At 43.6% G+C, this 12,370-nt stretch overlaps 1 protein-coding gene across 7 annotated transcripts in view; it reads right to left on the bottom strand.

Annotated features, from left to right (window-relative positions):
* Nucleotides 1–5,624: 5,624 nt before the first annotated feature.
* LOC147031766 (tubulin monoglutamylase TTLL4-like) overlaps nt 5,625–12,370 on the bottom strand; it is a 118,027-nt gene continuing 111,281 nt past the window's right edge. For 6 of the 7 annotated variants that reach the window (XR_015054151.1, XM_085867031.1, XM_085867024.1 and 3 more), the window contains 2 exons: nt 6,564–6,628; nt 5,625–6,472 (listed from right to left, as the gene is read on the bottom strand). Coding sequence is in view for 5 of the 7 variants with exons in the window: in XM_085867031.1 (XP_085723157.1) it covers nt 6,359–6,472; nt 6,564–6,628 (179 nt within the window). In the remaining 2 variants the exon portion in view is untranslated. Of the gene's footprint in view, nt 6,473–6,563; nt 6,629–12,370 lie in introns of those variants that run through there. The other variant, XR_015054152.1, reaches the window with a different exon arrangement.

Consider the following 12,370-nt stretch of genomic DNA (forward strand, 5'->3'; position numbering starts at 1 on the left):
AAGAATATCAAGCACAGTATCTTGGCGATACCTAATCACCACAATCAACAATCAATGCTACCCATTGTGTTGTGATATGTCAATGAATAAAGCCAATACAGCTTCAATCTATTGAAAGATTCCGACCAGGCAGCAGCACCATGGGTCATTTGGCACAGCTTAAATGGTCTCAGGACTGCTGTTGGTCAAACCAAAGAGAACCTGTCTAAACAAGGATACTACACTACCCCCCAACTATTTGTAAATATAAGACTCCACAAAGGATGGAACAATTACTGATCTGCAAGATCCTAAAAGGGGTCTTCTGTACACCAGATCTGCAAGAACCCAAGGTATGAAAGAATGTCCAGCAGAATGTAATGAAAAGGCCCCTTACATGTGCAGCCAAGTGGAAGGAGATCATTTGATGAGGTTTGTAACAGAAGAAGGTGTAAAATTGCCTCTCAAACAGCATGAGTAGAAAATGATTTCATTGCTGGAAGTGTTCATGCTCTAGCTTTGTGCCATAAAATGTAACAAACTCTGAAATAGGACACCATAATGGTCTAAGGTCTATCACAATTGAAATAAAACAAACTTCTTCATGGACACAGTTCTGGAACTTGAAAAATCAGAAACTAAAGTGAAACTTGGCAATGGAATTGCATTTGCAGCCAGCTAGCACCATCAAGAAAGCAACACTAGAATTGACCATCAAAATTGCCACTGCAGTTAAAAGGCCAAACAGAGTAAATGGTAAATGCTGACACCAGCCTGTGTAAATTAATGTGATGTATTAAGTGTTGATTTTACTTTTTATTTACCTTTCTTTGTTTCTGGTTACTCAAGCTCTCATGCAAAAGTATTTTAGACAGGTTGAAGGAATTTGGCTCGTAATTATTGTGCAAGGACACCCGAGAACTCACACCGACTGCAGGAATGTAATTATATGTTGAAAGTTCCATCTGTATTTTTTAAATCTAGTAATCGAAGGCTTATTTTGGATCTTGTGGTGTCACATCAGGATAGAGACGAGATGTATCAATGCACTTTTACCTGGATTACAAAGACATTAGGAGACGATGGACAAAATAATACACCCGAACGGATTTGACGGTCAGCTTGGATACAAAACTTGATGCAACCGAGCGTTAATCAACCTTAGCGACTACGGAAAGTGAAAACAGAATTCAAATTGAATTTAAAATAAACGCGCGAGGCCGCTCGAAGCAAAAATCTCCATATTCTATGAATCATTCCCAACATCATTATACAATTTTCAAACCCGCGTTTATGGCCGTGAAATAAATACTCTAAATGTGTGCATTTAATGGCTGTATCCAGGACAGTGCTGGACCCCAACTAAAAAGGACCCTCGGGCCACCGAGAAGCTCAATCACTTGCTGCCTGCAAGTTTGCGCGGCATCACGTGACCAGCCAGCTCGCCATCGGATGAAATGTTTTAACAAAATCTTAAAACGTCCGTTTTTCACCGGAATTCTCTGATACTTGTAGAGCACATCCCCAAACCATCTAAAATATAAACATTCATCTCACAGATGCTACGAATAAGCAGTCCCTCACAGGGCCGGATTTAGACATGTGGTGGCCCCTGGGCAGCCTTCAGTAGTGGAGGCCCACCCTACCTGAGAATACTAAAAAGGTGACAAGACATATTTACAGTCATCCATAAAGTATATTTCTCAAGAACAAAGAATCTGAATAACAAGCTCAAATGAGTCAAGATCCTCGTCCTCTTAATGATGTCATAAAAACGAATATTACGTCATTGTGATGTATCAGGTTTGCGATAAATTATCTGTGCTAATGCCCGGCTTGATTCCCGCAAACAAAATTCAAACAGCTTGCCTAGTTTCGGAGATAATGGAACATGCGATTTCCATTAGCGTCGATATTATGACGTCAACTTTTTTTCTTGGAAGAATTTCCAAAATCGGAGATGGTTACTGCCTGCGCGTGGGCTTTCTGCAAATACATGGCAAGTTTAACGACGATCCGATGAAAACTCTGGGTTGTGAAACAAAAAAGTCAAAAAATAGGAATGACGTCATAAAAATAGGAATGTCATAGTGATGTACCATATGTGCGGTAATTCATCTCTGCTAATGCCCTGTTCGAGTCCCGCAAACAGAATTCAAAAAGCTTGCCGAGTTTTGGAGATAATTTTTTATTCGATTTCCATGAGCGGAGATATTTTGACATCATAACTTTTTTTCTAGGAGGAATTTTCAAAATCGGAGATGGTTACTGTCTACGCAGGGTATTTTTACATATATATGCCAAGTTTCAGGAAGTTTCGATGAAAACTATAGGCTGTAAAACAAAAAAGTCCATAAGAAGAAGATGAAGAACTACAACGTGAGTAAGACTGAGAGATCCTCCACGAGTATCTAAAAATGTACATCTATAAACATCATGATCAATCTATATACATGTAAGAATCTAGTTGCTATGTTTCAAGTATAAAGAATCTGAATAAGCGAGCACATGATCAATCTATAAGATGAAAAGAATCTGCGAAGTTCCTATGTTTCCAGCATAAAGAATTTGAATGAGCAAGCAGGCACATCTTTAAACATCATGATCAAACTATAAGAATCTACAAAGTGGGAAGTTCCCATGATTCAAGTATAAATAATCTGAATAGTGTAGTGAATAAGCAAGCAGGTCAATCATGATCAATCATAGAATCTACAATCTCGTACAGTACATAATACCTATATTTACAGACCATTGATGAGACTACCAGGCACTTTATCTGTTCACATAAGATATAAGTGAGTACATGTGACATGCGTGCGTGTCCACTATTTCTCGCCATGATGTGAGCTGAATATACCTCAACTGTTTTGTAGAGCAAAGTGCAAACCGCTAAAGCCGGGTTAACCAAACGTAAACTAACTATTAAAGTAACCTTAAAAATGCAAGGACCATAAATGTAACTTGAAAAATTCGAGGATAATAATAGTAAAGAGACGTGCAAAGTCCCATACTCCCATAGACGTCAACTGACTTCTATATAAAACAGAGAATGAGATAAGATGAATATCTTATATCTGTTCCACAAACTACCAACTACCATTCAGGCACTCACAAATACATTTTTCCATACAATTTTTTTTTCATGAAATATGTGGAGGCCCCCTGGTTGTGGAGGCCCCTGGGCAACTGCCCAGCTTGCCCATGCCTAAATCAGGCCCTGGCCCCTCAGGAGGACAGGTTACGAGGTGAAGCAGTGAACGCAAAGCATGTGGTGTCCCTTCCAGAGTCTCACGGTTATTTGAATTGAATATATTTTCCTCATGCAAAGTGTGTTTCTGAGCGGATTTGCACAAAAATTATCTTCCTTAAACGTGTAGCTACACCAGAAGGTCCCAAAAGTGAAAACAGAAAAACTAGAACTGAAGACAGCCTCGTTATATGGCATGTTCAGTTCAATTTTGGCATATTCAATTTGAATATGCATATTCATGAATATGCATGATTATGCAATATGCATTTGAATATGCAATATGCATATTCAATCAAGAATATGGCATATTCAATTTTCACAAAACTTGATGCAACCGAGTGTTATCAACCTTGGCGACTATGAAAAGTGAAAACCGAATTTAAATTGAACTTAAAATAACCGCGCGAAGCCATGTTGAAGTCAGCGGACCTCGTGTTGTCCAATAAACGGAACCAGACGACAGAGGTAACGAGAAACTAGTTGGTCAAATTAAATCTTCTTAATAATCCCGATGAACCCCATTATGCATTATAGCCGTCCGATGCTTCCTTATAGGCCATTCCACCAATCGGTCATTTTGCACTTGACCCTGTAACCTTGACCCCAAGGTGAAAATGCGAAAAAGGGCTCAGAAGATCTATAGAGAGCAACTAGTATTATCATCGTGTCAAGTTAGAACTCAATCGGCCGAGATGTCTAGGAGGAGATAGAAAAAAATATACCATCAGAGATGGGGAATCCCCTGCCATTGAATGAAAAAGGTCATTCATATTCCAGATAATGAGGGAGGTGAATTGGAAACAAGACACCATTTGGTCATCATCTCGAAAAAGTTCCCCAGGGGTGAGGAACGTAGTAACCAAAAATAATTGAAATCAGATAAGCGGTTTTCCATTTATTACAAAAAACATTTTTTTCAAGATGGCCACCCCAGTCGGCCATCTTGGATCCGGCCACGCCCAAAATCAATAGGGTTCTTCCTTTTCAGGTGGTACATGTGTGACCCAAATTTCAAATCAAAATGGCGAACAGTTTATGAGTTATCACACTCACAGCTATAAATGTTGACGCCCAGATGGACGGACGGACGGACAGCCGGACGACCTGGGTGACAACAATATCCCCCTTCCGCCACGCGGCGGGGGATAATAAAAATTGTTGACAGACGGACAGAAACAGACAGACAGACAGATGGACGCATCTGAGGACATCGAATGGCAATGTTAGGTCAGCTCGCTGACCTAATAATGGGAGTTTTTCTTTTTCTATTTGGTTCAGGGGTTGTTGCCTTTTCATAGGTCGCATTTCAGCTGCACTAAAGGCAGTAAGAACCAACAAGTGCAGATCAGACGAGGAGAGGGAAGTAGGTTACTAACTCAGCCATTAATGAGACAACCGGTGAAATGTTTTTTTGTTTTTTTTTAAACAAACGACAATCCAATAGTGACATGGCAAGTCTCCTGAAACTAATATGGTTTTAAGGTTAGAACCAAAATGCTCAAAAATGATGCCTTCTCCCAGCAGTGAATCCACACCCACGCGTGCATTAATCTACTGTCTTCAATCATTCTTCTTCGTCAGTATGCTACACAAGACATCGGTGTAGCATCATTGGCTGAGGGCCGCTGATGCAATGCCATCTTGCTGGTTCGGGCAGGAATGTGGAATTTGTTCATTGTGCCGGCAATAGCTCACCTACTCTTCACAAAGGATGCCATGGGATCTTTTATTTAAAGGCCACCAACGAATGTTGGCACATGGGACGCCCGTTTAACGTCCATCCAAGGGATGGCACACATGTTGATGAATCACCCTACCAGTGAAACACAGAGGTGACAGTTGATAGCTGGTTCAGGATTCAAACACAGGCAAGACAGCTTAGAGGCGAGTGTGCGTACCTCGAGGCCATCCTGTCAGCCCATTGCCCTCAATTATGCCACCATCATACCTTACCTGTCATCACAGCCTCATGAGCAACGTGAACGGCAAACACACCATCCCCAAATTACATGGATGTTAATAATTGCATTGATCTTAAAAAACACAAGATGTATCCTTTGGCTGTCCCATAGTTAAATAAATCATACCTGAATGTTCTCATCTCTACAGTGATTAAGCTTCCTCCATTTGTAATACAGAATATTCCTTTACATTGAGAAGTACTTCTACATCTGATTGTTAGATACCCCTAACCCTACTCACATGAAAAAAAATAATAAGAAAAAGAAGAATTTGACACAATTTTAAGCAACATTAATTTCCCAGTAATTTACGTGAAAGTTGCAGTGTTTAGCCTTTAGTTGGGTTGGGGGAGGAGGGGTGAGGGAAATTATAGATCTCCCGCAAAATGGAGGTTGGTTTGGTTCTTTGAGGTGCATTTTATATCAGCAAGTTATCATATTCACGTTTATTTCAAAATAGAAATATAAAGTTTTCAAATAAGACATGAGAGGCGTCATGTGTGAAAGGCCACAAAACGCCACGTACATCTCAAAGAGCTTCCCAAAGCAGCAGATGAAACAAGCAAACTAAAATAACCAAAAAATAATTGCGGCAATGTAAAACAATACAATTACAACTTGGCAAACTTTAAATAATTTCACAACCATTTTTCAAAGTACAAACTCAGCAACATGACAACTTTGTTGGAAAATGATAGACGAGGGAGGAAGGGGGAGGGGGGAGCGGAGGGGGGGAGCGGAGGGGTTGCGCTTTTGCGACATCAGATGTTTGGCAAAGCCTCTGCAACATGTCTTGATCGTGGGAGCAGGACGACCCAATAGTGCATGATGGGACATGAGCAGTGAGCAGTGTGGCAAAGACCAATGATTTATGGCAGAGTAGTTAAAAAACAAACAACTGTGGCACCCCTTCACATTTGCAGTGTTTGAGCTGCCCTGGTTCAACCCCAAGATTTAAAAAAAGAAAAGAAAAGCCTTCACCACAAAAACCTGCCCAAGTGGCTTTAGTGCTTTGCAAACATCCTCACATCAGCCAATCCATCACAGTAACTCAGACGCTTGTTCGACCACTCTCTCAAGCCAATCCCCAATCAAAGTGTGAACTTGGCCTTCTACAATCTGCCAAGTTCGGGATTGGTCCCCTGTGGCAACACTTTTTCAATCATCAGCTCGAGCTGCCAATGGCTTGTAGTTGGGGCACTGCTTCATTGGTCTCACACAGAAGCTTGGTCGACTCGATGCCATTCTGCAAGCTCAGTTGGTCATCTGGTTCAACCCACTGCACAAGGATTCAAAGACTCAAGTCTTGGTCACATTTGTAGTCCGATAGAAGTGAAGACATCAAGAGACACAGAAACGTTTGTACTCACATGGTGATGGTCACTGCGGTCCAGGTGGAAATGTTGCTTGCACAAGTTGTTCAGGAATGCAATCCCTGTTCAAACAAAGGCAGGGTAGTATCATGTGTCATGAAAAAAGATGAAAAGAATAAAAAGCTCAGATCGAGGAATAAAAGAAAAGGTTTAGGTCTTTAGGAGAATGTTTGCTTGGAAACATTGCTCAAACCTAATGGTGTGCATTTGTTTTTGTACCATACATGTATACATTAATTGCAGTAATGAATGAAACATTTCAGTAATGAATGAAACATTTCAGTAATGAATGAACAGTGGTTCAAGGTTGAGACGGACACTGTTGTAGAAAATGTAAAAAATATTTAAATGCCAAAATATGTGCACTTTCTTGTGGGGGACTGGCTTTGGGGATGAGTGGGGGATTGGTTTTGGGGAGGAGCAGGGTGGAGAGGTGATGTAGGTGTGGGATGCAGTTGTCACCAATATGCAACTGCCACATTACGATCTCCTGTTCCTGAAGCCCATGCCTGCAGATATTTAATCCATACACATCGAGTTTAATGTCTGTGCATTTCTTTCTCTTACTTTTTTGTGTATACATAGTCGAGGCTCATGGCAGAGCTTGTATTAGTACACTGAACGGATCAGGACTTAACAGGACATCACAGGGCAAAAGGAACAGCAGCGAGAGAGGGAAAACACCAACAGCAGAGTTGAAGGACAATATAGAGGCAGACTTGGACAAACAACTGTGGGGCAGGAGAGGATGCACAGGGTGGACAAGATGGATACAGAAGCAAACTCTCAGGAGGAAAAACTGGAAATTTGAAAAGAGGATGGCTTAGAATGGAGTGGGAGTCGGGGGGGATGGGGGGGTTGATTAATGGGAGTAGAAAAGATCACTTATATAATTTCCTGCCATTATATACTGATCTTTTGCTTTCTGCTGTTTATATAGACTGGCAAAGAATTCATCCTGACGGACAGGTTAATTCTTCCACTTCTATGATGTCTGCGGCGGATTTTAGTATGACTTGTAATATAAGCTACCACCAGTTGTGATACAACAAACAATATCACATAGAGATAATTGTTATCCTCACTCTACCCCAAACTCCAGAGGCTATGATTTAACAGGAGTATTAATTCATTTTTTGTGTCAAGTCAAGCTTCAACATGTTAATATCAAAAATTATTTGGCATAGCAGTCCCCACTTCCGGGAGTATGATATTGTTTTTTTTTTACTGCCCAAAAGCTTCCTGTGCGCATCAAAACTACAACCACAAGTTTTAAACTCATCCTATCCAGCAATTCAGGAGTGCAAAGAAGCAAAATAAAAATAAAACAAAAAACACAAACATATTTTGATGGTTTTGGAACTGTACCCCCGGGGGGAGAGCATACATGGACACATAGGAGACCTGAGGATGAGAGATTTCATTAGTCTATGTGTAGGTAGACCTTTGCTCCTCATCTAATGGTTTGGGGGGGGGGTGTGGGGGGGACATGTGTTGTGGTTAGTTTGGTTCGCCCTGGTATGATGTTGTCCACCCCCCGACCCCACCACTTTCAATACCCCAATCGGTCCATTCCAACAATCCCCCCCACTCTACCTTTCTCAATCCACCAATAATCCCCTTAACCAAACCTCAATTAAACAACACCTCTTTCATCCTGTCTTTCTTTCAACTATGCAGGTTTATTCTTGTCCTTTGGTGCGTTTGTCTTCCACACCACTCAAATACTCTCATTCTTTTTATGATTTACCAGCAACCACCTTTCACTCACCGTAAACAATTGACCCTCCGGACCGGCACCGAATTGCATTTCCCGCATTCTTACTTATTAATCCTTCTTGCATTTCACACGTTCGTGGCACAAAGCACAATGCTCATCTATAACAATAAATGTTAGTGTGTGTGTCCTCCCTATTTCCAAAACCATGAAACCGAGTGGCCTGAAACTTTGCATGCATGCCAAGGGAAGCCTCACTCCAATTACAAGTCAGTTGCCCGGGTGGTGACTCGCTCACTGAAAATGTGCAATTTAATTTTACACCATGTTTCCTCTTTTTGTCCAATCGTATTTTTTTTTTTTTTGCATACCTTGGTCGAGGCTCGTATGAGAGCTAACACACAACTCACAGCAAGGAGGCATGAGACAAGAGGGGCGGGAGTGGAAGGGACAAAACAGTGGGGAACAGACACATTAGGTGAACTGTGGAAGGGAGAGGGATGGGGATGGGACGGGGAACATGGCGAAGAGAAGATGGATATTTCAGGGACTTTCAGGAAGGAAAGTAGGAGAAATGAAGGAAGTGGGCTTGGGTGGATTATCGGGGGTAGAAAAGATCGAGGATTTGGATAGGGGAAGATAAGAGGTGGTGGTGAACAGCTGTTTTGAAAGCCTGGAGGGAAGAATGGGAAAGAATAGAGTGAGGAAGTTTATTCCAAAGGCGGGAAAAAAGAGGAATGAAAGAGTGAAGATGAGCAGTGATTCGTGATTTTGGTAGTTTTACCAGAAGGGGGTTGGTGGCGGACCTTGAGCGCCCTGTGGAAATGTGGTGGGGACAAATCGCAGAGAGAGCAGGGGGGGCAAGGCTGGAGAGGAGTCTGTAGAAGACAGAAAGACCACCGACCAACCTGCGGTGATTGAGTGAGAGGCCCAAAGACTCAGCTTCATTGCGGGAGATGCCGATGATCTTAAATGCCCTGGTTTCGACAGCGTGAAGCCGAGAAAGGTGGGAGGCAGGAGCACCAGCCCAGAGGGGAGAGCAGTACTCCATCAGGCTACGGACAAAAGCTTTGTAAGTGGTCAGGAGCTCAAGAGGGCCGAGGAAGGACTTAGCACGACGGAGGATTCCCAGTCGGCGACTGGCTTTTGAGGCGAGGTTGGAAATGTGACTTTCCCAGGAAAGGTCATGGCAGATAGTGAGACCTAGAAGCTTGAAAGAAAAGACTTTTTCCAGAGGATTGTTGAGAAAGTGGATGGGGGGGTTTTGTAAACGGTCCTTTCGAAGAGACATAGTGAGAGTGTGAGATTTGTCTGGATTGAAAGACATGTTCCACGTGTTGGACCAGTTTGTGATTTTATCCAGATCTGCAGTGAGTGAAGAAGCTGCTGCTTGCCGGTCTGAGGGATGACAGATGGTACGGCAGAGGGTGGAGTCGTCGGCAAAGAGAAATAGAGGATTTTCCAGAGAGTCCGAGAGATCATTGATGAAAACCAGAAAAAGAACAGGGCCCAGAACGCTACCTTGAGGAACTCCAGCCTGCACAGGAAGAGGGGATGAAAGAACTCCATTTAGGGCCACACGTTGACTGCGACAGGAGAGGAAGTCTGCGAGCCATGAGTGGAGATGGCCTTGAATACCATGGGAAGAGAGTTTGGTGAGTAGGGCAGGGTGCCAGACTGTGTCAAAAGCACGTGATATGTCCAGGGATACGGCTCGGATTTCCTGTCTGGCATTGAGGACCTCCATCCATTGATGGGAGAGCAGAAGCAGCATATCCAGGGTAGAGTGACCTGGTCTGAAACCAAATTGATGATTGGAAATCAAGCCATTGGAGAAGAGGAAGGATTTCATATCTGAGGCGATGATGGATTCCATCACCTTACTGATGATTGGGAGAAGGCTGATTGGTCTGTAGTTATAGGGATCTGTTTTTGCACCTTTTTTATGCAGGGCAGTGATGTTAGCAGATTTCCAAGCAGATGGCAGATGACCTTGGGCAAATGAGAGGGTGAATAGAACAGAGAGAGGGTGAGCAAGAGCAGAAGAGCAGGCTTTGAGGACACGTGGGCTGATGCCGTCTGGACCGGTTGCAGAATCTGACTCGAGGTTTGAAAGCAAGCTCTCCACCTTGTCAGGAGAAAAGGATACAGAGTCCAGGGACAGTTGGGTGCGACTGGGTAAAGTGGGTAGAGATAGTGATGGGTTTGGGACACAAGATTTAGCTGCAAACACCGAGTTTAGACATTCAGCTTTATCACGTGTGGAATCAGCAGTGCGGCCATTTGAGGTAAGGGAGGGGATGGAGGGGGAACATACACCAGAAACAGATTTGATTAAATGCCACCAGGATTTTGAGGAGGGAGAGAGGTTTGAGAGTTCAGACTTGAGATGAGAAAGATGTTGTTTTCTGGCTCTCCTGAGGGTAGATACACACTTGTTCCGAGCTTTGTGGAAAGAACTGAGATTGCCCTCAGTTGGGTTTGCTTTCCATGAGGCAAAGGCAAGTTGTTTCAGGACAACTGCCTCGCCACAAGCTTCAGTAAACCAAGGGCGGGAGGAAGGGTAAGACAACTGAACACGAGAGGGGATAAATCTGTGCATGAGGGAGAGCAAGTTTCTTTGAAAGAATTCCCAGGATGAGTTGATGTTGGAGAAAGTAGTGATAGGAGACCAGTCTATAAGTTTGATGGCTGCTCGGAGACCCTGCCAGTCGGCTTGAGTGAAATGCCAGACTCGACGGCGGTGAGGTGGTTCTCTGATAACAGCCAGAGTGATGTCCACTTTAACAAGGACGTGGTCAGAAGAACCAATTGGAGCGAAGGAAGAGCAGCAGATATTGTGAGGGAAATTTGTCAAAATCAGATCCAGAAGAGATGGAGTACCATTGGTTGAGATCCGGGTCGGGAAGTTGACCGATTGAGTCAGTCCTAATGAGTCACAGAAAGCTTTTGCTGAGGTGCCATGGCAGGTGAGAGAGGTACCCACACCTAGCCAACTGGCGTGATGACAATTGAAGTCACCACATAAGAGGAAGAGAGAGTTTGGATGAGAAGAGAGAAGATGGTCCATGTTTTCGGATAGTGAGGTGTAGATGGAGTCATCACTGTTCGGTGGACGGTACAGTACACATATAAACATGAGGTGGGAGTGGAGGGGAAGCCGAAGCCAGAGGTATTCCTGGGGGTGTGGGGGAGTGAGAGCAGTGCATGGAGAGTGAGGAATAGAGTCTTTGATGAAGAGAGCAACACCTCCACCAGGACGAGGCTCAGGTCTGTCATACCGTAAGAGGGAGTAGCCAGGGAGAGATACTTGGGAGTCAGACACATCTTGGGAGAGGAAAGTTTCTGTTAGGCAGATAATATCTGGTTTGTCAGTGGCAACCTGTATGGAAAGATCTGAAAGGTTTGAGCGAAGGCCCCGGATATTTGAGGTCCACACTTTTAATGAAGAGGAAGGGGAGGAGGCTTTGGGTGCAGGAGGTGGAGGGGGAGGGGGAGGTTAGGACAAGGGACGAGGGGGGCAGGTAAGGAGGGTTGCTGAAGGAGTGTGGGGTATTGCAGAACAGCGAGGGGAGGGGGCCGAATGAGGAGGAGAAAAGGCTCTGTGGTGCTGGGGGAGAGGGGGACAAGAGACAAGGAAGAAGGCAGTTGAGGATTTGAGGAGGTGGAGTGAAGAGATGGAGGTGAGAGGGCAGTGGAGGGAGGCAGGTTGGTGGATGAGAGGGGGGCAACTTTGAGAAGGAAGAGTGAGGGGGATGAAAGGTGGGAGAAAGGTGAAGGGGGATTTTTGAGAGAGGTGAGAGGGAGGCTTGGAGGGAGAAGAGTGGGATGGTTGCTTTGAGAGTGAGAGTGAGGGGTGAGGGGGGTGAGTTGGCACTGAAGTTGGAAAAAAAAGAATGTTTGATGGAAAGCCAGCATCCATGGCAAAGTGTGGTTTTTAAAATTTCATTTCAATTTAAACAATTTAAAATTGTATTTCATAATACGACATGCCACTTCGGCATAGAGGGATATACATATTAAAATTAAACGTTTAGTTTTTTAAAGATTCTTCAACTCTCGTTGCTTGCTTCAGTCACTTGGACAG

Source organism: Eptatretus burgeri, chromosome 2 (assembly GCF_056783735.1).
Source record: "Eptatretus burgeri isolate ZD-2024b chromosome 2, Ebu_testis_v1, whole genome shotgun sequence".
NCBI lineage: Eukaryota > Metazoa > Chordata > Myxini > Myxiniformes > Myxinidae > Eptatretus > Eptatretus burgeri.